Source organism: Nerophis ophidion, linkage group LG08, assembly GCF_033978795.1.
Source record: "Nerophis ophidion isolate RoL-2023_Sa linkage group LG08, RoL_Noph_v1.0, whole genome shotgun sequence".
NCBI classification, from domain to species: Eukaryota; Metazoa; Chordata; class Actinopteri; order Syngnathiformes; family Syngnathidae; genus Nerophis; species Nerophis ophidion.
Window position 1 is genome coordinate 1,845,023 of NC_084618.1, and position 15,627 is coordinate 1,860,649.

Sequence of the window (15,627 nt, forward strand, 5' to 3'; positions counted from 1 at the left end):
ATTTGCAGATGATGTGGTCCTGATGGCTTCATCCGGCCGGGATCTTCAGCTCTCACTGGATCGGTTCGCAGCCGAGTGTGAAGCGACCGGAATGAGAATCAGCACCTCCAAGTCCGAGTCCATGGTTCTCGCCCGGAAAAGGGTGGAATGCCATCTCCGGGTTGGGGAGGAGACCCTGCCCCAAGTGGAGGAGTTCAAGTACGTAGGAGTCTTGTTCACGAGTGGGGAAAGAGTGGATCGTGAGGTCGACAGGCGGATCGGTGCGGCGTCTTCAGTAATGCGGACGTTGTACCGATCGATCCGTTGTGGTGAAGAAGGAGCTGAGCCGGAAGGCAAAGATGTCAATTTACCAGTCAATCTACGTTCCCATCCTCACCTATGGTCATGAGCTTTGGGTCATGACCGAAAGGATAAGATCACGGGTACAAGCGGCCCAAATGAGTTTCCTCCGCCGTGTGGCGGGTCTCTCCCTTAGAGATAGGGTGAGAAGCTCTGCCATCCGGGAGGAACTCAAAGTAAAGCCGCTGCTCCTTCATATCGAGAGGAGCCAGATGAGGTGGTTCGGGCATCTGGTAAGGATGCCACCCGAAAGCCTCCCTAGGGAGGTGTTTAGGGCACGTCCAACCGGTAGGAGGCCACGGGGAAGACCCAGGACACGTTGGGAAGACTATGTCTCTCGGCTGGCCTGGGAACGCCTCGGGATCCCCCGGGAAGAGCTAGACGAAGTGGTTGGGGAGAGGGAAGTCTGGGTTTCCCTGCTTAGGCTGTTGCCCCCGCGACCCGACCTCGGATAAGCGGAAGAAGATGGATGGATGGATATAAACTATCAGACTGCGTGGTCGGTAGTAATAATAATAATAATAATGGATTAGATTTATATTGCGCTTTTCTATTGTTAGATACTCAAAGTGCTCACAGAGAAGTGGGAACCCATCATTCATTCACACGATGGTGGTGGTAAGCTACATCTGTAGCCACAGCTGCCCTGGGGTAGACTGACGGAAGCGTGGCTGCCAGTTTGCACCTACGGCCCCTCCGACCACCACCTATCATTCATTCATCATTCATTCACCAGTGTGAGCGGCACCGGGGGCAAAGGTGAAGTGTCCTGCCCAAGGACACTATGGCAGCGATTTGGATGTCAATAGGTGGGAAGCGAACCTGCAACCCTCAGGTTTCTGGCACGGCCGCTCTACCCACTACGCCATACCCCCTCTGATCATTTTCATCCTACAGCAGCAAATAAGGTAATTGTTCTTCTTTTCTTGTTTACTATGTTGAGTTAGAGCTGGGCGATATATCGATATATAGCGGGTTTGTCTCTGTGCGATATAGAAAATGACTATCGTAATATTCGAGTATACGTTCTCACGCAGTTGCTTTTAGCTGTGGGCAATACACTACAGGCGTTTCTCACTCCTTCTCGTCCCTCCTTCTCACAGAGACGTAAAACAAGCCCGCCTTCTAAAATACGTCACATACTGTTGCGTGTGTAGCGTCATACGCTCTCGCCGAACAGAGAGGTAGCAGCATGGCTAACGTTAGCGGAGCGGAGCTGAGCTTGTGACAATACAAGAGAGAAGGTGCGAAACTGATCACAAATGGAGGAAGAACAATTCATGCCCCAAAAAAAGAGCAGGGAATCCATCAACCGGCGCTCGTTTGGCTTCAAGCGAGAAGATATTCAGCAGACAACAGCAATATGCAAAGTATACAGCAGAAGTGTTGCTACCAAAGGTACTAATTTGTTCTTTCATTTAAAAAGTCACCTGTGAGAGAATGAAGATTATTTAATAAATACAGTTTTGGTCAATTGACTTAGTTGTGATTTCCTTCTCTGCATGAAAGTTTAAAAGTAGCATATATTATGAATGCAGTATGAAGAAGAATGTTTGAATGTAGACACATAGAATTATCATACTGCTGTCATTATATGCATCAGGTGTTCATTCAAAATATCGAGATATATATCGTAGATCGCAATATGGCATAAAAATATCGCAATATTAATAAAAGCCTATCGCCCAGCCCTACGTTGAGTTACATGTTACAAATTTGACAGACAAATTTGTTTCTGTCCAGCTATTTGTTAATAAAAAATAAAAAAAACAAAAACAAAAAGTTTAATAACGACAGTGGCACCTCAATTTACAAAACTTCTAGATCAACTCAAATATGCCTTTGTGCAAACCACGTCTTGGTGTACAAACATTTCATTAATTCATTCATTTTGTGTGCAGCTGGAAAGCCTAAGGGTGGATCTATTTTGGAGATGTCACTTCCTGTGCAGGCTGTACAGTACACAAGAGCGCAGCCATTTTTGGACAGGCCTACGTCAAATCCTGTTGACACAGTCCATTACTCGGCCGGCACTTCCTCAGTGCTTCAGCGTGTTTCATTTCTCGCCATTCATTAAGTTTTGTCCATTTTGTTACTCAATATGGTTTCAAAAAAGCAAGAAAAGCAACCTTGAAAGAAGGGGGAATCGCTGTGGATTTGAGACTTGGGAAAGAGAGGGGATCGTGGAAGAAAAGGACTCTCTCTCCGAGCAGTAACACACTGCCTCTCCCTTCTTCGCCTCCTGTCTCAGCTGACGTCTCCTCTCGTCGATTGCATGTCGCAAACATTCGCCGACACTAAGGTTAAGAGGATTTAACTTTTTTTTGTAGCAACATGGTGGTCAATGTTTTTGAGAGCATCCAAAATAACTTTTTATGTGTGTGTGTACATACATATACACAGACACACACATATACATATACATATATATACACACATACATACATACATACATACATACATATATATATATATATATATATATATATATATATACACACACACATACATACATACATACATACATACATATATATATATATATACACACATACATACATACATACATACATATATATATATATATATATATATATATATATATATATATATATATAGACACAATCAAATATATATAATATATATATATATATATACACACACACACACACACACACACATACATATATACATATATATGCCGTGTGTTGTGCCTCGGTGTGCATTGTTTACACAACGTGCGGTACGCTACTTAATATGGCCGTGTGGAAACTCGTTCGATACATCTCCGAACCGGACCGAAACGGTTCAATACGAATGCACATACGGTTACACCCCTACTGTACAGATAAATATATGGCACTTTTGCATATGCATCCACGTTTACGGATGTATGTCATGTTGTCTTTATAGTCCAGCGAGTGAATCCATTAATATAGCACTTTTCACTGAGAACTGAGAACCCATCATTCCTTCACTCCACAGTCACACATTGGTGGTAAACTAAATCTGTAGTTGCAACTTCCGTGGTAGACTGACAGAAGCGTGACTGCCAATTTTCACCTACGGCCCCTCCGACCACCATTTGTGATCATTCACACTATCACCAGTGTGAGTGGTACCGGGACCAAAGTGGGTGAAGTGCCTTGCCCAAGGACACAGCGGCCGTAACTAGGATGACGGGAGCCGGAATCAAACCTGCAACCCTCAAGTTGCTGGCAAGGCCGCTTTACCATCCCGATAAGACAAATTTGTGGTAGTTTGTTCTTAAAGCGACCATTATTGCTGGCTGAGATTACTTTCTTACCTTTCTTCACTCAGGCCCAGGTTTTCAATCTCATTTGTCACCTCAGCTATCTCATCCTTCAGCCTCTAAAAGCATAAAGAGAAAGAGATTTAAAAAAAAAAAAAACACACATCGCTAGTCACATTTATGCATGTGCTGTCTGGGTGATATTTGAGCTTTGATCCCGACACGCATTGTTCACGGTCGTCTGGTCCACGCACGCTAGTTCGAACACGACCCAGTAAAGAACCTTCAAAGTGAAGAAGACATTCTCCTCCCCACATTCTTGCTCTCACCACAACTCCTCTCTGGGAGCTGGAGCACCTGTTCTCAGGTCAGCCGGGCGCCCATAGTTCCCCTCCACCCGATCCTCGTGCCCTCATGTCCTGACCCAGATTCGCCGGCCACTTCCCAACCCCCTTCCACCAGTCCCAGTCTGTGTGAATGTCACGCTGGAGCAACTTGGAAGTCACTAGTGTGACGAGCGAAGAAGAGGGTTAAAAAAAAAAAAAAAGGGCTAGAGAGCAGAGAAGATAACAATACACGAGGACAAAAAAAAGGGACGAGGAATGCGTCTCAGCTGAGAAACATGATCATCATCCAAAGTGCATAACTCTAGTCTGGACTCCTCCACACGAGTTTCCACGGCGAGACACCAAGACCCCCCCCGGCCCCCTGCCCAACAACCCCTCCTTTCCTCTGTCTCCATGACTGGAATATTTGATGGCTCATTGCCCATTAGTCCCAAGGGCAAGTGGGAGCGGCGTTTAAAAAAGACAAGATGATGATCAGCAGTAATAATTCAAATTAAGGACGTCTGACGAGTGTTTTGACTACACATGTATTGCAACACTTAAGCAGTAATGGCTTAACAGTTCAATGTTTATGCACATTTAGCCTCACTGCAATACCACATCTACACCACCATGGGGCACAAGCCTGAAAGGGAAGCTCATCTTAAATGAAAAAATGCATGATGTCATTTTGAATAAATGTATGCTTCCAACATTGTAAGTACAGTTTGGAGTAAGATCCTTTTCTATTCTAAGTGGGGTCCAAAAAGGTATGCTGGGATGGGTTTGAAGTGGAACTCTATTTTATTTCTGTTCTGTCTGAAGTGGAGTGGAACATGGGGCCAATCCCAATCCTACTTTTTAGCCCCTCCTCTCAGTCTGACCCCTACTCCCAAAGCAGGGGTGTGCAAAGTACGGCCCACAGCTAATTTTGTAATGGTCCGCTGCACCTTCTAAAAATACTAGTACAAAAAAAAGTGACATTTCAGTATACAGGAGAAGTGCAACGAGAAAATGTTAACTAATAACACAAAGCTGCTATGAAGTGTCTTTGTCTTTAAAACTGCCATTCCTTATACAAAATAAAAATGAATCAAAATCTGTGTTGTTATGAATTAATGACCTATTTAAGGCTCCAATTACTTCAAATCAAATATTTCACAAGAAAATATTTGTTTAGGAAATTATTGCATATTGCACATATTTTGTGTGTTTGCCATAAAAAAAACTGTTTTCTATGAAAAAAAGGGTATAAAACAAACAAAAATAAAAACTTATCATCTACGGAAAGATCTGAAGTGGATCTAGAACAGGGGTCACAAACACGCGGGCCGAGACGTTATTTTGCGGCCCGCACCCTGATGTGAAAATTTAATGTTGGTGCGGCCCGCGAGTTTTACATGAATGGCACTTCACAGCGTCATACTTTTATAGCCTCGATTTGTCCGGGAGACTCCCGATGTTAATCATTATTTCGAAATTCACCCTGACAACAATAGTAGGAGGGCACCTTGGAGACACAACCTTAAGAGTCCTCTTCAACTTGTACTAGCGGCGTGCCAGCCCAGCCAAATATTGTAGTCAATACTTGTAGACACAGTAGGCGACTGCAAGACATAATTGATCAACAGCTACACAGGTCACACTGAGGGTGGCCGTACAAACAACTTTAACACTCTTACAAGTGTGTGCCACACTATGAACCCACACCAAACAAGAATGACAAACTAGTTGATCAACAGCCACACAGGTCACACTGAGGGTGGCCGTACAAACAACTTTAACACTGTTAAAAGTGTGTGCCACACTATGAACCCACACCAAACAAGAATGACAAACTAGTTGATCAACAGCCACACAGGTCACACTGAGGGTGGCCGTATAAACAACCTTAACACTGTTACAAGTATGTGCCACACTATGAACCCACACCAAACAAGAATGACAAACACATTTTGGGAGAACATCCGCATCGTAACACAACATAAACACAACAGAACAAATACCCAAAACCCCTTGCAGCACTAACTCTTCCGGGCTACGTTATACACCCCCGCCCCTATTGTAGCCCGGAAGAGTTAGGGCTGCATTGGATTCTGGGTATTTGTTCTTTTCTGTTTATGTTGTGTTTTGGATGTTCTCCCAAAATGTGTTAGTCAATCTTGTTTGGTGTGGGTTCACAGTGTGGCACATATTTGTAACAGTGATAAAGTTGTTTATTGGGCCACCCTCGGTGTGACCTGTATGGCTGTTGAATATCTATGTCTTGCAGTCACCCCTGTGGGTTTGCAGAAGCCTCATACAATATGTGACTGGGTCGGCACACTGTTTGTAAGGTGGAAAAGCGGATGAGACGGTAGGTCGTAGAGGACTCCAAAGGCAGTGCCATCACGACGCGCCCTAACTATTGTTGTCCGGGTGAATGATTGTGAAGTGAACTGAAGTATTATATAGCGCTTTTTCTCGAGTGACTCAAAGCGCTTTACATAGTGAAACCCAATATCAATTTTTTTTTTTTTTTTACATTTAAACCAGTGTGGGTGGCACTAGGAGCAGTGCACACAACGGCAGTGACTAGGATGGTGGAAGCGGGAATCGAATCTGCAACCCTCAAGTTGCTGGCACGGCCGCTCTACCAACCGAGCTATACCGCCCCAGAATTTGTTTTAACTATTCGTTTAATAGTTAAAACAAATTGCCCCAGGAGATTGAGGAGAGGGGCACTGATATTCGGTGTTTCCCGTAAGATCACAAGAGTTGGCAAGAATGTTGCTAGGGCGGGAAAGCCATTCAAAGATGAATTCATTAAAAAGTGCATGATAGATTTTCTTAAGAAATCTTTCCTTGCGGCCCAGCCTCACCCAGTTTCTGCATCCAGTGGCCCCCAGGTAAATTCAGTTTGAGACCCCTGATCTAGAGAGTTAACCTAAAAAAGTAAAAAATAATGATTTATTTTTAAACCTGTGAGGTCTTTTTGGATCCCTGAAAATGTAAGTGTTTTTTTAACTGTCATTGCTCAAAAAATAGTAATGAATCCAAATCAATGTTGTTGTGAATTATAGACCTTTATAAAGCTCCAATTATTTTACATCAAATATTCCACTTTGAAAAAAAAAATGGGGGGGATTTCTTTAACTAAAAGAGCCTAAAACCTAAATAAAAATTTAAGCTTATGACAGATAGATCTGAAGTTGATCTCGATATTTAAATGTTGAAAAAAATAAAATAAATATATGACTTACTTTTAACACTTTTGTGAGTGGGGACCCTTTTAGATCCCAGAGAATTTTAGTGGGATATTGTTGTTAAACTCATTGCTCAAAAATAAAAATAATATTGAATCAAAATCAATGTTAGGGATTATAATAATAATAATATTTTAAGATTTAAATCGCTCTTTTCTAGACACTCAAAGCACTGACAGAGAAGTGGGACTCAACATTCATTCACACCTGGTGGTGGTAAGCTACATCAGTAGCCACAGCTGCTCTGGGGTGGACTGGGCAGCTGTATATGTATATGTATATGTATATGTATATGTATATGTATATATATATATATATATATATATATATATATATATATATACATACATACATACATACATACATATACTGTATACACACACTTAACAAAAAAAAAGTGAAATAACTGAAAACATGTTTTATATTCTAGGTTCTTCAAAATAGCCACCCTTTGATCTTATTACTCTTTTGCACACTCTTGGCATTCTCTTGATAAGCTTCAAGAGGTAGTCACCTGAAATGGTTTTCACTTCACAGGTGTGCTTGAAGCTCATCAAGAGAATGCTAAGAGTGTGCAAAGAAGTAATCACAGCAAACGGTGGCTATTTTGCAGAAACTAGAATATAAAACATGTTTTTAGTTATTTCAACTTTTTTTGTCAAGTCCATAACTCCGCATAAATTTGATGCCTTAAGTGACAATCTACAATGTAAATAATCATCAAAATAAAAAAAAACGCATTGAATGAGGAATGCTGTACTGCACATACATACACACATTATATATCTATGTATGTATGCACGCACGAACGCACTCTTTATGACTGAAACCCTACCAGGTGCCCGGGGACCGAATTTGAGGGCAGCCCGAAAGGTAAAAATAAATACATAATGAAATAGTTTTGAAAATGATAAATATCAAAATGGGCCCCTTATGTTTTTTTTGTCAAAAACGTTTTTTGTGTCCGGCCCTCAGTGGAAAAACTTGGGATACGCCTGTCCTAAAGCCTCAAAAGTGAGGGTTGACCAGTTTCAGACATAGAAAAAACCCCCTTGTGTAACTGTTTACTTGAGAATACTCCCGGGAAACTAAGAAACACTCTTTGTGCGTGTGTTTACTTGTATGTCCTGCAGTAGTTCTTGTTTTCTGCGGCGGATGCTCTCCAGCTCCTGTCTCTCTTCTGGGCTGAGGTCATCGGGCACTGAGGGCAAAGAAAAATGTGTACATAAACACAACACATTGGTACACACACACAAAAAGGAGACCTCAGAGTCCCACATTTATGGGTCACTATGGCAACACCATTTTCTATCTATTAAAATCGCCTTCCTACACGCTAACAGCCTCAAGTTCCAAAATGAAACACAGATCCTTAAAATTCACAAAGCGGTCTCTTGTGTAAACATGAGAAAAGACTTTCGCCTTGTGATCTGCATAGGGATTTTCAAAATAAAAGGCTCAATCAAAAACTTTCTCAACTGGAAACGCCCACCGCAAGTCATGCAGCATTAAAGCCGCTCTAAAAAAAGGACCAGACAGCTGGAGTTACCCTTGATATAAACTCCACATGAATAACAACGCACTATTGTGAGCTTCAAGCAGCTTTTCGTTGATAATCACACACGAGCTTGCGGGTAACGGGACACCTCGTCATAGCGACCAGCTGCTCTGAATAAGTGACAGACACACACATTAATACTGCATATTTTCTTTAGAAATGCACACAAAATCGATTGGCAGTTGACATGACTAACACAAAACACACTGCCCACTGTGGGTTTGTGTCATACGGGTCTGTTTGTCTTACCAGTTTTAGCGGTCCCAGGGCTTTCACAATAAAAGTCTCACTCTAGTTGGCCACAAAATATACACACCACTCGATTATTTTATTTATTATGAAGCCAATAAGAGTAAGTCCTTTCTGAGAGAGTAGTCCAGTTGCATCCGAGACCTCCGCTTAGGAAACCAGGACTAACCCGGCGCGCATTCCTGCATGAGCGAGCGGACTGAGACTGATGCGCGGCCGCGAACGAGGGCATTACCCCTCCCCCAGCACCTCCTCCTCATCTATCCCAACTCTCCCCTGCCCCGACAGAGGTTTTGTGGGTCAGGCTAAATCTTAAAAGTAAAAAAAAAAAAGGATATGTATTTGGTAGCTAGCTACCACCAGAGGGCGCGGTTGATTCATGCCCTACTGGCTTGCTGCATAAACAGGAAGTACAGAACATGATCTGTCCTTACTAAATGTTGTGCTAGCGCCGCGCTTCTCAAATAGTGGTATCTGGACACATACAGATTAAAAAAAAAATCACTTTGAAAAAATTTTGTCCACTAGAAAAAGAGAACTCTGAGAACGTTCCAAACAGCCCGTTTAATAAAGTGCTTCTGAAAAGGACATTTTTAAGCCATCTCCATGCAACGAGAAAAATATTTTCTAACCTGTAACCGGTTCTGAAAGTGTGTGTGTGTGTATGTATATATATATATATATATATATATATATATATATATTTATTTGGGGTGTGGGGGAAAAAACGATTCGAATACGAATCAAATATGTTGTGCGATTCAGAATCGATTCTCTTTTTTTTTTATCAATCCCACAAAACGATACACAGCAGTACCATAACAATGCAATCCAATTCCAAAAGCAAAGCTGAGCCAGCAACACTCAGAACTGCAATAAACAGAGCAATTGAGAGGAGACACAAACACCACACAGAACAAACCAAAAGTAGTGAAACAAAAATGAATATTATCAACAACAGTATCAATATTAGTTGTCATTTCCGCATAGCAGTGATTAAAAATCCCTCATTGACATTATCATTAGACATTTATGATAATAATCAAAAAGAACAATAGTGTCACAGTGGCTTACACTTGCATGGCATCTCATAAGCTGGACAACACACTGTGTCCAATGTTTTCACAAAGATAAAATAAGTCATATTTTTGGTTCGTTTAATAGTTAAAACAAATTTACATTATTGCAATCAATTGATAAAACATTGTCCTTTACAATTATAAAAGCTTTTTTTTTTTTTATCTACTACTCTGCTAGCATGTCAGCAGACTGGGGTAGATCCTGCTGAAATCTATGTATTGAATGAATACACAATCGTTTTGAATCGGAAAAATATCGTTTTTGAATTGAGAATCGAATCGGAAAAAAATCTATATATTATCGAATCGTGACCCCAAGAATCGATATTGAATCGAATCGTGGGACACCCAAAGATTCGCAGCCCTAATATATATATATATATATATATATATATATATATATATATATATATATATATATATATATATATATATACAAAAAATAAGGGTGTAGCGGTACACAAAAATTTCGATTCGATGCGTACCTCGGTTTGAAAAGGTCACGGTTCGGTTCATTTTCGGTACAGTAAGAAAACAACAAAATGAAAATGTTTTGGTTATTTATTTACCAAATTTGTAAACAATGGCTTTATCTTTTTAACATTGTGAACATTAAAATAATTCTGCCCACGTTAATCCACATTAAACTGCCTCAAGTTGTTGCACGGATTAAATAAAATGACAAAACTTTTCTGCTACATATAAAAAGTGCAACATTTAACAGTTTCAAGTCAACTCATCATGCTTAATTTATTACAGCATTTGAGAATCCTGTAGTAGATTTTTATTATGTAAATGTTATATTGTTATCAACATGTGATAGCAGGGACCCTGCCATTCAAAGCTGTTCTGTCTGTAAAACCCGCGCACGCACACACACACACACTGCAAAACTAGCTAATGTTACGCTATAAGCTAATTAGCCTTCACCTCAAACCAGAACTGCGAGCGTGCTGAGCTGCAGTTTAAGTTTCTCGAAGGTCAACGGGCTAATAGTGGTGTTCGTAGTAGTTGACTGGGAGGTGTTTATAATCATGTGGGGAGTGTACGTTGCCTTATGCTCACCTGCAAAACTCCCTCAACCGTCTCTCCTCTGCCTGCTGGAGCAATGACTAAATGCGCTATGAATACGCACTGCTGATTGGCGGTTACCGCTATATATGTAACCAATCAGATGGTTGTGTGGGTGGGACAATGCTGGGTGCTGAGACAGAGGCAGAAGAAGCAAAGCAGCTTGTTAAGACTTTAGCTTTGAAACTCGTTCGGTACATCCCCATACCGAACCGAAAGTCCCGTACCGAAACGGTTCAATACAAATACATGTACCGTTACACCCCTAATACATACATATATATGTATGTATATATATATATATATATATATATATATATATATATATATATATATATATATATATATATATATATATATATATATATATATATATATATATATATATATATATATATATACATACATATATACATATACATACATACATAGTCATGGTTTCTGTGGTTTATCTGTTGTACAGTGCTCAATACCGGGGTAGAGCTGAATATACGTTAGGTCAGGAAAAAACACAAAGGCTATATCATCCCTACAAGCCTGTTTCGCAGGTTTCCCTTCTCGTCAGGGGATTTTATGAATAAAATCCAAACGGCATAAAAGAAGGTAAAACATATTAAATAGAAGGTAAAATGAGGTAAAGAAGGTAAAAAGGTTAAAGGAAATGGATACAAGGTCAATAGAAGGCCGGTGATTTTATAAATCCCTTGACGAGCAGAGAAACCTGCGAAACAGGCTTGTAGGGATGATATAGACTGTGTTTTTTCTGACCTAACGTGTGTGTGTGTGTGTGTGTGTGTGTGTATGTATATAAACATATACATACATACATACATACATACATACACACACAGGTATATTTATATATACATATACATTGTTTGAATCGGGAATCGACTTTAATCAAAAAAATCTAATCCGAATTGAATCCTCAGCCCCAAAAACTGGATGAAATCGTTAGGTGCCCAAATATTCACACCAATAATCTTGGCACATAGATTAAAAAAAATAAACAATAACTTAAAGGCCTACTGAAAGCCACTACTAGCGACCACGCAGTCTGATAGTTTATATATCAATGATGAAATATTAACATTGCAACACATGCCAATACGGCCGCTTTAGTTTACTAAATTGCAATTTTAAAGTTCCCGCGAGGTATCCTGTTGAAAACGTCGCGGAATGATGGCGTGTTTGTGACGATATTTGGTTGGAGCGGACATTTCAGCCCAGCACCACCTACGGCTAAAAGTTGTCTCTTTTCATCACATAATTACATAGTATTTTGGACATCTGTGTTGCTGAATCCTTTGCAATTTGTTCAATTAATAATGGAGATTATAAAGAAGAATGCTATTGGTGAAAAGCGGTGGATTGCAGCTGCCTTTAGCAACCGAAATACAGCCGGTGTTTCTTTGTTTGTTGTGAAGCTTTAACACAGAGCGGTCAAGCGAACATGTTTCTCTACCACATGTCAACCAATTGTGATATTAAGTTGGCTCTTACCGGAGACTTCAGCGGATTATGCGACCTCCTCCTGCAGATGTCAAAAAGGCAACTGTGATCTTGGCTCCTCCATTGGCTTCTCTCAGAGACACTGGCGTTCACCGACTTTCAGGTATCACTTTATAATCTCACTAAAATACTAGTAACACAATAAGCAGATCAGGGATTTTACAGAATTATCCTAGTAAATGTGTCTAATAACATCTGAATCGCTCTCACTGCCGCCGCCTGGAGCCGTCACCTTTTCTTTCGTTTTTAGTTCTTCACTCTAACTTTCCTCATCCACAAATCTTTCAGCCTCGCTCAAATTAATGGGGAAATCGTCGCTTTCTCGGTCCGAATTGCTCCTGCTGCTGGTGGCTATGATTATAAACAATGTGAGGGTGTGAGGAGCCCTACAACGCGCACATCGTCTGCTACTTCCGGTACAGGCAAGGCTTTTTCATTAGCGACCAAATGTTGCAAACTTTATCGTCGATGTTCTCTACTAAATCCTTTCAGCAAAAATATGGCAATATCGTGAAATGATGAAGTATGACACATAGAATGGACCTGCTATCCCCGTTTGAATAAGAACATCTCATTTCAGTAGGCCTTTAAGGGGGGGCATAAAAAAATGTATGTCCCTAAGGGGCGCGTGACAGAATGTATGTAAAAACAGCTGAGTTAGCACTAAGTGAAAGGAGTGAAGTTTTGCGCGGTAAACAGACTAAAAATCGTGTGTTGTAATGTAAAGAGTTGAAAATAATTTAAAAAAAAAAAACTAATAATAAACTAAGGAAATGTAATCAAACGTCCACAAGCGCTTCAAACACACAACATCTCAATAGTTATGCAGATCATTGTTGTCATCACATGCCAATGCCCACAATGAAAGATGGGAAGGGGCAGGGTGGCAGCTGACCTAGGCCTCCAGGCCAAAACAGTTTAGTCGGGGAAGAAAAAGAAAGGAAAAAAAAGTGTTTTGACTCGTTTGGTCATCCATCTGGCACCCGCCAGAATGCAGGAATTGTCCCCTTCCACAGCAGCTGGCACTGAGGACGGCCAGCTCAGCACAACGTGATATAATCTTGAGGTTATGGTGAGAGATTGGACGCATTCACTAGGAAGAAAGACCAAAGTGCACTGCAGACACGTGGCTGCTGGAGGGAAAGACTGAGCCCATGATGATGTTGACCAGAGGGCCACAACATTAGGTACACCTACACAATCACCCAACACTAGTCTTTGGGAACCTGACAATGAGATTACGATTCAGGATCTACGATTTTATAAAAAAAATCGATTATCAATGCATATTAATCTCTCCGTGAGGTGGCTCACTGCAGTTAGACACATTTTAGAACTCTCTGCATTACTTTATTTACTATAAATACATTATCAATTATTGATGTTCACTAATCAATTTTATGATTGTCCATTTCCGAATCCCGATGCATCTAAAAATCTAATATTTCCCCCACCTTAAATCTACATAGAGGCAGCATGGTTGTAATTTCCTGTATAAACTAGGGCAGCAATCATTAAATCGATTGATTCGATCAGAAAAAAGCTCAAGTTTATATGCTGTTGCTTCGATTGATAGTTTAATGAATGTAACTCAAAACATTTTATAAAATCCGAGCCACATAAAAGAAGGTAAAACATGTGAAATAGAAGGTAAAAGGCACTTAGAAGGTACAACAAAGTTAAAGGAGAAGGTTACAAGGTCAATAGAGGCAAAAGAAGGTAAAAAAAAAAGGTAAACAGAAGGTAAAACAAGTTGATTAGAAGGTAAAAGAAGGTAAAGAGAAGGTAAAATAAGGTAGAAATGTTAGCCAGAAGGTAAATAAAAAGGTAAATCAATAATAAAATATAAGGTAAACATGTTAGAAGGTAAAAGAAGGTAAAGGGCAATTGGAAGGTAAAAAACTTATCGGAGAAGGTTACAAGAAGATCAATAGAAGGCAAAACAAGGTAAAAAAATAACATAAATAGAAGGTAAAACAAGTTAATTAAAAGGTAAAAGAAGGTAAAGGGTAAATAGAAGGTAAAAATGTTAGCTGGAAAATAAATAAAAGGTAAAATACTGTAAATAGTATTTAGATAAATGGTAAAATATGAAAAAAAAAATTAAACGGGTAAAGGTAAAATAAGGTACATAAAAGGCAAAACAAGGTTAAATAGAAGGTAAAACAAATGTAAGAAGGAAGTTAAAAAAAAAGGTAAAAGAAGCTTAAAATATTTAAATAAAAGCGAAGAGAAGATGAATAAGGGAAAAAGATTCTGAAAGAACATTACTATAAGTTAAATAAAACGTAAATAGAAGTGAAACGGTAAATTCAAGCTAAAAAGAATGTAAACAGAAAGCCAAAAGCGTCAACAAAAATTAAAAGAAAAATAGCAGATAAAAGAGTGTAAATAAAAAGGTAAATAGAAGTGTATTAAGGTTTTGGAAAGTACAAAACATTTTATTTCAACTATTTACCCTAAAATATGCATTACTGATCAATCAAACTAAATAGCTGCAGTAGTGCTTAGTTGCTATATTTGACCACACTGAACTGGACTATTTACTATCCATGTTACTGTTATTCAAGAGTATTTCAGTCCAAATGTCAGAGGAGCGCTGACAAGAAACATAACTAAACACTCACTTCAAAGCCTTTGATGACGTTAAATCGGTCCGCCATGTCGGGACTATTTTTAAAACGAAAAGCCACTAAAATGGAAGCTTTGAAAAAGAGCCCATTATAACCGTGACAGGCTAATCAATGAGCATAGAAGCTCATAAAGTGTGGCCTCAGTCCACGTTGACCAATAAACTAGAGCTGCAATCATTAATCATTAAATCGATTGAGTCGATCAAAAAAAACCTTAAGTTCTGTTGCTTCGATTGATAGTTTAATGAAACAAACATTTTGTAAAATCTGGACCGCACAAAAGAAGGTAAAACATGTTAAATAGAAGGTAAATGAAGGTAAAGGGCAATTAAAAGGTAAAACAAAGCTAAAGAGAAGGTTAC

The 15,627-nt window shown here is 39.7% G+C and overlaps 1 protein-coding gene across 3 annotated transcripts in view; it reads right to left on the bottom strand.

Moving 5' to 3' along the window:
* cyth1b (cytohesin 1b) overlaps positions 1-15,627 on the bottom strand; it is a 56,012-nt gene that overhangs the window by 22,054 nt on the left and 18,331 nt on the right. For 2 of the 3 annotated variants that reach the window (XM_061907451.1, XM_061907452.1), the window contains exons 2-3: positions 8,282-8,364; positions 3,647-3,711 (exon numbers count right to left, since the gene is read on the bottom strand). In XM_061907451.1, the coding sequence (XP_061763435.1) occupies positions 3,647-3,711; positions 8,282-8,364 (148 nt within the window). Of the gene's footprint in view, positions 1-3,646; positions 3,712-8,281; positions 8,365-8,970; positions 9,200-15,627 lie in introns of those variants that run through there. The other variant, XM_061907453.1, reaches the window with a different exon arrangement.